The sequence below is a fragment of the Crotalus tigris genome, unplaced genomic scaffold, assembly GCF_016545835.1.
Source record: "Crotalus tigris isolate CLP2741 ecotype Arizona unplaced genomic scaffold, ASM1654583v1 scf7180000023618.1514416, whole genome shotgun sequence".
NCBI classification, from domain to species: domain Eukaryota; kingdom Metazoa; phylum Chordata; class Lepidosauria; order Squamata; family Viperidae; genus Crotalus; species Crotalus tigris.
Genome location: NW_024100082.1, coordinates 844586 through 859298, shown reverse-complemented (window position 1 = coordinate 859298; position 14713 = coordinate 844586). Strand labels below are relative to the sequence as shown.

The 14713-nt window shown below is 37.4% G+C and overlaps 1 protein-coding gene and 1 long non-coding RNA gene across 2 annotated transcripts in view; one reads left to right on the top strand and one right to left on the bottom strand.

The window, feature by feature from the left end:
- Positions 1–14713, bottom strand: part of CR1 (complement C3b/C4b receptor 1 (Knops blood group)) — a 94336-nt gene that overhangs the window by 60358 nt on the left and 19265 nt on the right. Inside the window, exons 4-6 of the mRNA XM_039320053.1 lie at positions 13442–13541; positions 12600–12694; positions 11550–11744 (exon numbers count right to left, since the gene is read on the bottom strand). Coding sequence (XP_039175987.1) covers positions 11550–11744; positions 12600–12694; positions 13442–13541 — 390 coding nt within the window. The remainder of the gene's footprint in view (positions 1–11549; positions 11745–12599; positions 12695–13441; positions 13542–14713) is intronic.
- On the top strand, positions 1396–2079 carry LOC120297453. Its single transcript, XR_005553803.1, has 2 exons — positions 1396–1655; positions 1844–2079. It is a non-coding gene; the product is annotated as an uncharacterized LOC120297453 (long non-coding RNA).

Genomic DNA, 14713 nt, shown 5'->3' with positions numbered 1-14713 from the left:
TGAAACTATTTCCCATGGCCACCTAAATTAGGATCAGAAATAACAAGTTGCAGCTACCTGGATTTCATTTAAATGTGTAAAAAAGCCTCCTGATAAGACTTGTGTAGCAGTTTAGCTGTGGAGGTTGTAGATTCTCCATTCTTGGAAGTTCTTAAGTTGAATCTCTCATGGATTCTATAAATAATTTTCCTATATTTTGCAGTAAGTCAGACTAGATGATCTTTACAGGTTCTTCCAAACTACAATTTTCTCATTTTCCTTTCACTACACAAAGGATACTCTTTACTTTTAGAGGAATTTAAAGCTATCTATCCTATTTTACCTTATTTTTCAAGGTAGATTGAAAACCATTCGTTCAGAGCAGACATGTCAAACCCGCGATGTCACGTGACATCGTGCAACGTATCAGCACTGTTTTGCCATTGCCGGCAATGGGGTGGGCATGGCTTCCACATGACACATCCAGCCCCCGGGCCGGCAGTTTAACACCCCTGGTTTAGAGGTAGGAGAAACCTCAAATGTAATTTACCAGATTTCCTGCATGGATTGCCCCTGCAGCTATGTGGGATAGACACAGAGGAAGTTAATCATCAGATTGCAAAAGCACAAGGGAGTGGTTAGATGAGGAGACAAACTCATTGGTAGCTTCACATTGCAATGAACAAGAACAACCTAGTGCACATATTCTGGAGAGAGAGAGAGAGAGAGAGAGAGAGAAGTTCCCTGATGATGGGATTCTAGTGTGAGCCTGAAAGCTTGGAAGAATAAACCAAGACTGACTCAGATTGGCTCCTGCAACATTCTCATGGGACACATATATATTCCTTCATTTGCAAAAATTATTTGCTTAACATAATTAAATCTTAGGGCTTTGCTTTTGCAGTTATAATAGACTATGTGAACATATAGCCCTACCAGTAACTTAAATAATCCTTAAAAAAAAAAACATTCCTCTGAACCTTGGTTTCTGAGTCCAGCTTTTATGTTCTGAAACAGAAGTTCACTTCTTGGCTTTCAGTCCCTGTTTGGTGTTTGACTTCTGTAACTCAAGAAACCAACTCTTAAGAGAAAAGGTCAAGTGAACAGGTCAAGAACGGAAAAACCAACTTCTTCCCCTTAAGAGTTACATATCTGTTTGAGAAAGAACAAATATCATCCACAAAACAACTATGATGTTATTCCCATCAGGAGCAGTAACCATTGTATTAACAATTAAAAGAACCTCAGTTAAGGCACTCTACTGCAGTGTTTCTCAACCTTGACAATTTTAAGGCATGTGGACTTCAACTTCCAGAATTCCACAGCCAGCAATGCTGGCTGTGGAATTCTGGGAGTTGAAGTCCACATGCCTTAAAATTGTCAAGGTTGAGAAACACTGCTCTACTACCTCTGCCTTCTAGAAGCCAGATCTGGCTAAAAGCCCGGCTGTTTCTGAATCCCGCAGTCAACCAAACAAAGGGTCCAGGGGTGGGGAGGGGGAAGTGAAGGATGGAGAATCCACGGCCACTGAGGAGCCACTAGGCTTGATACGATATAGGCGAATGGGCGTGGGCGTGGCAGCCCCAGCCTCTCCCAGACCGCAGAGGGCCCCGGCGACAGGCTCTGGCTGGCTTCGTTCTTTTTCTTTCGACTCAACAAGATGAAGTGTCTTTGCGGTACGCAGCTGGAGCAGCAGCTCTGCCTGGCGAGGGGCTTTCTTGTTCTCGGTCGCAAAATAAGAAATCGCGGCTCTCCGGAGCCAGGGACAAAGCGACTCCCCGCCTTGTCGACGGAATCTCGATATGCTCCCCTCTCTAGGCAATAATTAAGGTGTTTTTCCTCCCTCTCACCCCGCCCATTTTAGAGCACGAACTTTCGCAAGCTCCTAGAGGCGCTTCTTACTCACACAAAGCCGTGGACGAGAATAACAGCAGGAGCAAGGCCGCTGAAAGAACCTCAGCGGAACAAGAAGCCAAAAGACCCATCGCAACAGCTGGCGGGAGTTGGAGAAACACTCCGGGAGTCTAAAAGCAGAAAAGGGCGGCACTCCCAAATACTACCGGAAGACGAAAAATACACAGCCACCGCTTTTCTGGTAAATGGGCGTGAGCAGCTTTGTCTTTATAACCCGACCTTTATAACGTCATGACAAACAGGAAGTTTCTAAGACTACGGCGCGCTGCTCTGCGGCGGTCAGGTGTAATGCAGAAAAGCATGGAGCACGTGGTTCCGAACAGGAACTGGGTTTCCTTGGTTGACTGGAGGGAGGAAACGGGTGGGCGGTGGTTTGACTTCGTGCTGTAAGAGGAGTTTTGAAGAAATTTGCGGTTTTTAACTCAGAAAGAGAAAGAAAAGGAAAGGAAAGGAAAGGAAAGGAAAGAAAGAAATAACTAACTCGGCGGAGGTTGTAAGGATGAATCCAGGCTAGAAAGCTGGTGTTTTGAACCTTCCCCAGCTTGTTGACAGCTATGTTAGGCTTCAGTTCTCATAAATGTGGATAGCATAACTACTGTTCATGTCTTAAATTCTAAAGGTTCTGGAACTGAAGAACAATAATGGTGGAGAGTATCCAACTGGGAAATAGTTGTTGATGGTGCATGCTTGCAGTTGTAGTGGTATTTTCATTAAATTCTTTTTTTAATTCACGTTATCAACCAGCTTGATTTAGTTAGTGTTTAAGGCACCAAGCCAGAAATCAGGACAACATGAGTTCTAATCCTGGCTTAGACTCAAAGCCAGCCGAATGTCTTGGGCCAATCACTCTCTCTGTTCTAGGAAGGAGGCAGTAGCAAACCACTTCTGAAATACTGCCAGGAAGACTGCAGGGACTAGTCCAAACAGTCTTGACTCCTAGCAACTATCTGGAGAAGTCCCCTCTACTATTGGCAAGATTTTAGAAGTGGTTTGTTACTGCCAATCATTCATGCTAGAGCATCAACAAAAGTGGAACTACGAAATATAAATCTAAAAGAAGCACAAGACATTTGGCACTTATGATAAAGCAATTGTATGTTTAAGTTCTAAATAATTTCATTTGCTTCCAAGCAACTTAGCTTTTCAACAAATAGAAAGGAAACCAGTTCTGAATAAGCACATATAGGATTGCGTAAAAAAAAAATGGTAGAAAAAGTGCACTAAAACATTTTACCTGCGCTTTTTATCATATAGCTTATTTTCTTCAGTTGATGAAATGTTTCTGCAAACATTTACGTTAATAATTAGAAGTATTTGAAGGCAATTGTTTCTTAAGAACCTCATTACATGTGTAGCACCATGCTGGATCAGATGAAGAATCCATTCTATTTTTTAAAAAGACCAAGCAGCTTTACCTTATGTTTTATGTGGTAGCAAATTCTATTGTTTAATTTTATTCTGGGTGATGGAAAATACTGAAATAAGAGCACTTTTTACTCTTAAAATTAATAGAATGTTTCTGTATTTTGAGAGCAATAAAGTTAAATCAGTATTCAGTGGCTGATATTTTTCTAGGAACTGCTATGGCACTCAGAAAAGTTGCTAATAGTAGTTAATTTAGATTTTTCACAAAAATGAATGCCTGAGGCTGAGAATAAATGCAAAGCATTATGAAACAAGGTAAATAAGGTTGAGAAATTGATCCCTGGCTTGGAAGTTATATAATTTATTTTGGAGAGGATTGCATTCGCCTAATAAAAATAGTACTTAGTTGAGTTTATTGTGAATTTACTCTTATTACCGGATATTCTACAGATGTCACTGGGTAGAACAGCCTATTAACAATTTTGGCTTGTACATCAGCTCCAGCCTTCCCTGACAGAAATAGTTTTAAGTTGATTGCTTAAAGGTAACATTAGGGGATTTTCCTTGAGAGTAGTTCAAAATCTGCAAATAACTCAGAATTCTACATACCTCCATTTCTGAAGAATCTGCACTAATTCATTTAGCCATTCAGTCATTTTAATAAACCACTGTTGATTTCTCTGATTCTCTGATAAAAAACTTTGAACTAAGATTTGGATAATTTCTAACAGTCCTTACATCCTGATAAGTGATTAATTATAGAGCGGAAGTGGACATTCTTAATTATGGTACTAACCATATGAAATAAATTCCCTGTATCTGTTCAATAGTCCCTCCAGCCAATTCTGGAATGTTTCTACTATATATTAAAAGCTTATCTGTCTGTGCAGACATTTTGATTTTCTATCTTTCCTTAGCTGTTCTATAGTTTCTTAATAGTGTTAATTTAATTTATATCTTGTTGTATTTGTTATTTAATGCTTTACTCTATCTTTTAAATGCTTAAAAAGTAAAATATTTTTTAAATGCACACAAGTAGGTCAGCTATGGTTTGAACAAATTTCAAAGCCTCACTCCTTCCCTCTACAATAGAAAGAAAGATGACAAAATTGTTAAATATCTATTAGTTTTTCACTGACTTCAATTTATATTTTTTATACCTATGTGCTGGGCAAGAACTGAGAAAGGCTGACTAAAATTTGAGAATTCCAGAAGACTGATGAATATATAAATAAATCCTCTGGCATTCAGCATAATCTGAAGAAGACTTAAAGGTGAAATTAATATTTTGTAACAGGAAGACAGATCAGTTAAGCCAAGGAAAGAAATGTGCAATCAATCTCTCCATTGAGTCATCTATTCTTGAATAAAGCAGTGCATGATGATACTTCAATAAATTTAGCTTGTGAACAATCATTGACATTTGGACTTTCAGTAAAGCTGATACCAAGTGTGTGATTTTTTTTCTACTGTGGTATAAAACAAGCACTAATTCTGTTCAATAGGTCACATATTTTTAAAAAAACAACAATTTGTTCTTTCCGAATAGGGTGGATATTGTATTGTTGTAACAAAAAAGCTTACTTCCACACCCTTCTGTATCCTTAGCCTTATAAGATTACTTCTTGATTAATGCAACAACCATTTGCTACTAGAATGAGGTGATGGCCATGACAAATCAATAGATAAGCTGAATGTTTCATTGGAATCACAAATAAAAAATTTGTGGAGGATAATAGTATAAATAAATAGTATCAAGAATGATAAATGCAGTCCCCACTAGATATCATTGGAGTAATACACTATCCAGATATTTAATATATGCCTGCAGCATATAAAATAAAAAATTGTGACACAGATTAATGGACACATACCTTAATATATAGCAGGGATGCCCAGCTTGGGTACAATTAGGTCACATAAGTAGCCCTTAATAGGCCCCTTCATCCCACGAATAGAGACATAACATTTCTGAAAATGTTGAAACCACCAAAAGAAACAAGCCTTCGAGAAAAAATGGAAATTTGGAGAAAATAGAATTATATGCAGTATCCATTTCTACACCGTCCTTTACTGATCTAAACTGACACTGCTATTTTAAGAACATACAATGCATTAGTATAATTTGGTTTGCTCATATTATGTTTAATTATTTTACATTAAATATTTTGAGAACTTTTATCTAGTGCTCTAGAGTTTTTGAAATGTTAGCAGCAAAGAAATTCACAAGCAAATCAGGCACCCTTTTTGGTAAAAGTGGCAATGCCTGCTGGAAGCACTAGTTGTATTCTGTATACAGGAATAGTAAGTTACTGAGTATACTGAGAAAAGTCTTCCTGTATTCTATTATAGAAAACATTTTGGATCAATAAAAGATACTGATGCATGGTATCTTGTCTTATTGCATTCATTTTTTTACAAAAAGTTCATGTTTCCTCTACTTTTTCCATTTTTCCAGAAAAAATGTTTCTAAAAATAAAATAATTTTTCCCCCTCCAGAAATCTTTTACTTTTTTTATTTTTCCTTTGGTGAAAAGAGAATGGCAAAGGATAGGAACAGAATAAAGGTACAGAGTAAGAATTATAAAAAGCAGACATTAATACATGCCAGTTGCCAAGCATCCAGATTTTGATCACATGACCATGGGGATTCTGCAATAGTTGTAAGTGTGAAAAATAGTCAGAAATCACTATTTTCAATGCCGTAGTAACTTCAGTCATTGAATTTTTGTAAGTCAAGGGCTACCTGTACAACTGTATAAAAGGAGGAGCAGGTAGCATATTAACCTCTATTCTGAGGTCTGTCCAGCAACTCTCACCATATTATTCCATAGATGGCAATGTTTTTCAATACTTCTTAGTTTAGCAAATGTTATCGGAATGGGAAACTTGTCACAGCCAACTTGCCATGGCCAATTCGCCACTGGACAACTCGCTACAGCCAACTCCTTTGGGACAACTTACTGCATGACAATTTAACAATTCTATTTAATTATTTAAAATCATTTTTCTTAATTTTTACCATTCACATTTCATTTTTGTCTCTCCTTTTGCATCCTTTAATGATTCTATTCCACAACTTCTTTGATATTAGTGTAACTCTTGTCCCGCAGTGAGTTGTCCATGGCAAGTTGTCTATGGTGAATTGTCACAGATACAATGTTATTGTTAGAAATCTACCACCTCTGAAATAGATGGGAATTATATAAGAAATACAGCAGGATCAAAAGCTATGCCTCTGATTCCCCAAACATAACTTTGGAGACTACTAAAAGAGACATGCAACTGTCTATGGAGTCCCAAAGATTTAAATTTGGATTTGGATTCATTTCCCCAGTTGATGACCTCATATCCTTTGAAAACATTTCCTTATAACAAGGAAGCTTTTAGTGCCAAATAGTACCCAATAAAGGTAGAGTTAATACTATGCTGATGAAAAAATATTTCTTATGCTAATATGGCAAGCCAAGTTTTAAAAATTATCCAGTGTCTAGAATAGCACCATATATTTATAAAAGTATTTAAAATATTTTACTTTTCTACTTAACACTTAAAGTTAAGTACATATGCTTGTTACATGTAGTTGTATTCAAACAAAATATATAATGTTTATTGTTGAATCTAGAAATGTCATTTTGCATATGGAAGGGAGAAAGAATTTTTCTTATTTAGTATAAAATACTTAATGAAGAAAAGGGAACAAAACTCTAAAGTATATTTCTCTTTGTGGAAGCTGCCCATGTTATCTGTGGAACAGCATCACTGCCATACTCAATATATTATTATTATTATGGATCATCGCACAGTCAGCCAGATGTTCAGACTGGATTTGGCATTTTGTCTACCTATCGAGTCCTTACCCTGGGATAGGCAGATGTGGATGTTTGATGGTATTACAGATATCGTCGCAGGATGGAAGCAGTTCCTAGTAAGGCCGCCTTTTGCAATTGACTAATAGCGAATTTGTCAATGCCAATGGTGTTCAAGTGGTGCTCCAGTTATTTTGGGATTGCACCCAAGGAGCCTATCACTATTGGTACTACCCTTGCTTGGTTTTGCCACAGTCTTTCTATTTCTATTTGTAGGTCTTTGTATTTTGTTATCTTCTCCAGTTCTTTCTCCTCTATTCTGCTGTCTCCAGGTACTGCCACGTCCACTATCCAGACTTTTTTGTCTTTCTTATTGACAATTGTTAAGTCTGGGGTGTTATGTTGCAGGTGCTTGTCTGTTTGAATTCTGAAGTCCCATTTTCTATGACTTTCTCTGTTTTATGATCCCACCAGTTTTTGCTTACAGGCAAATGATATTTTTTGCAGATCTTCCAATGCACCATTGTTGCTACTTTGTCATGCCGCTGCTTGTAGTCAGTCTGTGCGATCTATATTATTATTATTATTATTATCATTCATCGCACAGTCAGCCAGATGTTCAGACTGGATTTGGCATTTTGTCTACCTATCGAGTCCTTACCCAGGACCTGGGATAGGCAGATGTGGATGTTTGATGGTATTACAGGTATCGTCGCAGGATGGAAGCAGTTCCTAATAAGGCCGCCTTTTGCAATTGACTAATAGCAAATTTGTCAATGCCAATGGTGTTCAAGTGGTGCTCCAGTTGTTTTGGGATTGCACCCAAGGAGCCTATGACTATTGGTACTACCCTTGCTTGCTTTTGCCACAGTCTTTCTATTTCTATTTGTAGGTCTTTGTATTTTGTTATCTTCTCCAGTTCTTTCTCTTCTATTCTGCTATCTCCAGGCACTGCCACGTCCACTATCCAGACTTTTTTGTCTTTCTTATCGACAATTGTTAAGTCTGGGGTGTTATGTTGCAGGTGCTTGTCTGTTTGAATTCTGAAGTCCCAGAGCAGTTTAATTTTATCATTTTCTATGACTTTCTCTATTTTATGATCCCACCAGTTTTTGCTTACAGGCAAATGATATTTTTTGCAGATCTTCCAATGCACCATTGTTGCTACTTTGTCATGCCGCTGCTTGTAATCAGTCTGTGCAATCTTCTTGCAACAGCTTACCAAGTGGTCCACTGTTTCTTCAGCTTCTTTGCATAGGCGGCACTTACTGTCTGTTGCTGTCTTCTCAATTTTGACTTTGTATGCATTTGTCCTTAAGGCTTGGTCTTGTGCAGCCAGAATTAGTCCCTCGGTCTCTTTCTTCAATTTTCCTGCTCTTAGCCATTGCCAGGTTTTATTATTATCTGCTTTCCCAGCTATTTTTTTCATGTATTGGCCATGTAGTGCTTTGTCTTCCCATGCCTCTATTCTGTTCTTCATTTGGTCTTTCTTGTAGGCCAGTTTGGTCTCTCCAGTAGTTAGTAAGCCTTCCTGATATACTAATTTCAGTGCATCTTCATCATTGTTCTTCAGATATTCTTCCAAAGCCATTTTTTCTTCTTCAACCATCTGATGTACTTGTAGCATTCCACGCCCACCTATTTGCCTTGGTAGATAAAGTCTATCAATGTCACTGCGTGGATGAAGGGCATGATTCATTGTCATTATTTTTCTGGTCTGCCTATCCATTGCTTTTAGTTCTGCTTGAGTCCAGTCCACTATTCCAGCTGTGTACCTAATGACTGGGATTGCCCAGGTGTTGATTGCCTTTATGGTATTTCCTCCATTGAGTTTGGATTTTAAGATCTTCTTCACTCTCTTGATGTATTCACCTCTAATCTTTTTCTTGACTTCAGTGTGCTTGATGTTGTCAGCTTGAAGGATACCCAAGTATTTGTAGTACTCTTCCTCATCCAGACTCTTAATGTTATTTTCGTGGGGCATCTTGATTCCTTCAGTTTTCACTATTTTTCCTTGTTTGATAGTAAGTGTGGCACATTTGTCCAAGCCAAACTCCATTACAATATCTTGGCTATATATACGGACAGTGTTGAGCAGCGATTCTATTTCAGATGATGTTTTTCCATACAGCTTCAGATCATCCATGTAAAGGAGGTGGGATAGTCTGGCAGATGTTTTTGATGTTTGATAGCCATGTCCTGAGTTATTCAGTATTGTTGACAGAGGAAACAGTGCAATAACAAATAGTAATGGTGATAATGAATCTCCTTGAAATATTCCTCTCTTGATATTAACCTCTCCCAGCTTTCTCACCATTGATCTGCAACTGTGTCTTCCATTGTGCCATTGATTTTTGCACAAATTTTCTGATGTTTCTACTTACTCCTGTTATTTCTAGGCACTTGATTATCCAATCATGTGGCAGAGAGTCAAATGCCTTTTTGTAGTCAATCCATGCCACATTCAGGTTGGTCTTCCTTCTCTTGCAGTTTTCCAAGATCATTTTGTCTATTAGGAGTTGATCTTTTGTTCCTCTGCTATTGGGGCGGTTTCCTTTCTGCTCAGGTGGAAAGAGATTGTTTTCAACTAGATGCTGTTGTACTGCATCAGCTACCACACCAGTTAGTAATTTGAATGTTGTTGGCAAGCAGGTAATTGGCCTGTAGTTACCTGGTGTTGCCCCTTTTGCTGGATTTTTCATTATTAGGTAGGTTTTCCCAGTTGTTAGCCACTTTTCAATTTCTCCTCCTTGTAGTATATTGTTGAACTGCTTGGCAATGAGTGGGTGTATAACAGTTAGATGTTTCAACCAAAACCCATGCAGTTCATCTTCACCTGGTGCTGACCAATTTTTGATTTTCTTTGCTCTTTTTTCTACCATTTTTGTTGTTATTACTAGTTCTTTCATTTCAACTTCTGTTTTATTTGCATCCACCTCTTTTAACCAAGCCGCATCCTTGTTGTATTTCTTTGGGTTATCCCATATCTGCTTCCAGAACTGCACTGTTTCTTCCTTGTCAGGTACTGACTGATTCCTTGCAGTTTCTCCATTGATGGATTGGTAGAAACGTTTCTGATTGGATTGAAATTGGAGGTTCTGCCTATAGTTTGCAATTCGAGCTTCATATCTACTGATTTTCCTGGCTATAGCTGTTATTTGTTGCTTTATTATTTCCAGTGCTTCCTTGATCTTCCTTGTTTCTAAGTGGTATTTCTTGATTAGGTATTCTTTGGTCTTCTTGTTCTTCAGCTTCTTTTCTTTCATCTGTTCTAGCTTGCTTGCATGTGATCTTAACTTGCTGATCTTATTTTCTAGTCTAACCTTCCATTTTTGTGGTGCACTGTTTGTTTGTTTTTCTTTTTTGTTGATTTTACATCCCAGGTATTCTGTTATAACTGCAGCTGTGCTGTACATTAGTTGGTTTGTTTCTTGCAGTGAATTGGTGCTTATACTTGCTATTGCAGTATTTGCATCTTTTAATGCTTGTGCTAGCTGTTTCTTTGGAACAAGCTTCAATGCAGGCAGCCTTATTCTGTTGTTTTTGTGCTGTTCTAGATGCTCAGTTATTCTTTGTTTCAATTCTTTTATTTCTTTAGTTAGAGGGTTTTGTTCTTCCTGAGGAAGAGGTGCCTGGTTTCCAAATGAGAACAGTTGTATATCTCTACTGGATTCTTTCACTGCCAACTCCCCCTGGTTTGCCTCTACATTCTGAATTACTTCTTGTAAGGCTTTGATTTCTTTGCCCTGGGTAAACCTTTGCAGTTCGTCCAATTCTGTTTCTGTAAATACTTTATTTCGTGTTATAAATCGGCGTTGATCTGCTAGTCTCTGTTCTGTTATTTCTGATTCTGGATGTTGTTCTTTCCAGAATTCGTGCATTCGTTTTAGATATCCTCGTCTTGTTGGACTTGATCTGTAGTAACAGATCATTATTTCTTTGTTTTCCATCACTGTGTATCTGCGACGGGTAAACACCTTTTCTTCCAGTAGTTCTGCAGCTGCTGGCCCTGGTTGCTCAGCCAACAGTCCTGAGTCCTGTAACCCATTTTTCACCAGATATCCAGGAACTCCAATATCTAGTGTGGACCTTGTTAACCCGGGCGACGTCCGAGCCGGTATGGCATTCTGAAATTTACGTCTCACCATATTTTTTATGGGAGAGACACTCTTTGTCTGACTCCTCTGATGAGACCTGTCCAGTATGGTTGAACCTCTGGCATAGGTCTCATCTTCCTCAGAGTACACAAGCCCCACAACCACATCAAGGTATTATTATTATTATTATTATTATTATTATTATTATTATTCAAACTTGGGAAAGTATCTCACCATAAAACATTAAATATTATGCAAAACAAACATCACATTTAATATTTCATATTTTTGCATCTTTTTCTAAAAAGCTATTAAAATCACTGAATTAAAATGTAAAACATCATTCAACTTAGGGAAAAAAAGAAGTTTTGAGATTATATTTTACCTTTGCATTCAGGAACAGACCCTCTCCAGATCCCAGTTTTATTATCTTCAGTTATACAATGGAGAAGATCATCTGCAGAAAGTGAAAACCCAAGATCACAGATATAGGTGACTTTTGAGTTAAGGGGGAAAGTTCCATTCTTTCCTCCGGTATAAGCTCCATTCTTTATTTCTGGAGGAGGAGGACAAGTGGGTCCTGAAATAGAGACAAAATTTTGTGACTTGTAAAAAAAAATTGCCAAAACAAATGAGTAACTATTTTTTCTAGGAGAGGAAGCTGGATTGTCTATCTGTCTGTCGGTCAGTCTGTCGGTCTGTCTATCTATCTCTTTACCTAAATGGACATTATGAAGAATATGCTAGCACCAAGACAGTTGAATACGGGTCTGACAGAGGCTATTGGAGGTCAGGTTTGGCTTGATTATCTGGGGGAGAGTTTGATCTTGTCAAGCCTGAGGAATTAGATAGGATCCTTCAAACTGTTAGGTTGGCCATCTCTGTATTAGATACATCTGTCTCCTAGCTAGTCAGCAACCTTTGGTTCTGACGATAGTTAATTCCTCTTTGAGAAAGGGGGTGTTCCTGCCATGTCTTGGTTTACCCCTCATAAAGGGCCATTAGTAGACCCCACTGTCCTTAATAATTTCCATCCAGTTTCAAATCTTCCATTTTTAGGAAGGATTGTAGAGAGGGTGACTGCTAAAGATTTAAACCAAATTGTCTGGAGTCTTTCCAGTGAAGATTCAAACCTGATATGGAAATGAGACAGCACTGATTACACTCTTGGATGATAATTCAATTCCAGAAGAGAGATTAAAACAGAAGAAACACAAAAGGGAAAAACCCATGAATGCCACAAGACATCTAGTTCCCTGTATCAGCTTTAATCCAATTTCTGAGTGCCTGAAACTAGCATGAGGAGCTGCTAAACTTAGAGATGCTCCAGTGGAATCCCAGGGTATTCTAAGCATTTCATACTCCTTCATTGCCCCGCTGCAATCCACAGGCGAATCCTGGCCCCAGGCTGTTTGAAAGAATTAAAGAATCTTACTGAAACATATTGGAGGCTTTGGTTTCCATATGACTGCATTATTAGAAAGTGTACGTGGTAAGCACTGGCTTGTAGGTGATCCAATTAATTGGTACCTCAAGAAAAGAAAACATAATACATGTTAATCTCTTTCTTGTTTAAAAGATTGGAGAATACTATGGATAGCCAAGAAAACATATTATTGAAGATTGACTGTATTACTTAAGACAAATTATTAAAGTCAAATTACAACATTTTGGGCATATTATGTGAAGAAGCAGGTCCCTTGAGAAGTCCATGTTTCTGGGAAAGGAGAGAAGAGAATGGCACAATTACAGCAGTGATGGGTGCACTATTGGGAGATGTGAAAATTATTTAAGCAAAGACAGTTACCAGATAGACTTCCTTCCTTCCTTCCTTCCTTCCTTCCTTCCTTCCTTCCTTCCTTCCTTCCTTCCTTCCTTCCCTCCCTCCCTCCCTCCCTCCCTCCCTTCTTTTTTTCTTTTTCATCTTTGCTTACATCATTAAGAACAAATCTAGTCATTTCATAAGTAGCAAAAAGTCCAACTCCACTATAAAAATTATCATCCACAGCAAAGTAAACATTGGAAAACAAATCATGAAAAGTGGAACATTCATTTTTTTGATTCATCCTTATTGATTTACTGTGCTATTACCATGCTGACCACTTGCAATCTCCGTGTGCCCTCCCTCAGCCTTGCTACATTCATGCACCCTTTCTCTGAGTCTTGTGCTTTACAAATGCATCACTTAACAAAAATCCCAATCCCAATTACTGTCTAAAATAAAGGACTACTTGTATCATAATTAGATTTTGCTAAGCCAGCTAACTCAACACGCACCCTTTATTACAGGTGAAATTTACTTTCGCTTTTAGCAGGAAATCCATTAGAATAATGCGGTCACCATTTTCTGGTTTCCCTGGATCACCACATGATTGTCCTAATAGAAAAAAAATATTGAGAATTACTGTTCCATGCCTCTGTATATATATGCCATAATTTCAATCAGTCATAAAGAAAGCTTATACATTTTCTTGGGAGAACAGTCATACTGGAAAGACAAGCTAATTTATATATTGTACTTTAATGTAATCAACAAAAATTAATGCCCTGAAAAATGCTCAACATTAGATAGAAAATAACTTTATTATAGTCCCAGACCAGCAACACAGAGATCAATAAATAAATAAAATTATGAGTTGCAGTTTCAAAATATATTCTAGCCAAATTGATGAACCCTAATAATATATTAGTGAGCTTTATTACTTAGCAGATAATGGGTATCTTGCAAATAAATAATGGGCTATTTATCTGATAAAAGTTCAGAAATATAAAAATCATCTGGATATCCAGGAAGGATAGTAAAAGAAGTGAAATGAAATTGTTGTATGTATTTCCATAAAATGTAATAAATAATTAGAAAGGATTCAAAGTGCAGATTGTGCAAAGAAGCAGAAGAAACAGTAGATCATATATTCAGATCATGCAAAAACATTGCACAAACTGATTATAAATGATGATATAATACAAAATGATACACTGGAACTTTTGTAAAAATAATTATGTGCCCAAAATGAAAAAATTATGTGAACATACAGTAGAAAAAGTAGTTGAAAATATTGTGGGATTTATAAATAAAAAGTGATAAAGTCCCAATTCATAATATTCCAGATTTATCTGTGGTTGTAAAAAAGAAAACATGGATAACTGATGCAGCAATAATGGGGGATACTAGGACAGAAGACAAAAAAATTAAAGAAGCAAAGTATCAAGATCTGAAAATCAAAAGATTATGGGCATAAACTAGCTATGTTGTTCCCAGTGGTTATTGGTTATCAGCCCACTGGTTGCCATACCAAAAATATCTGCACATTGATAAAATTTCCATTTGTCAATTACAAAAGGCCACACTGCTTGGATCTCCACATATGCTATGACAATATATTACAACATAGGTCAATATAAAAGAGAAAAAAAGTGACATTATCATAGGTGTATATTATAGGCCACCCAACCAATAAGAAAAAATAGATGAACTTTTTGCCAACCAGTTAACAAATGTATCTAGGAAGCATATAACAGTAGTAATGGGAGACTTCAACTATCTAGATA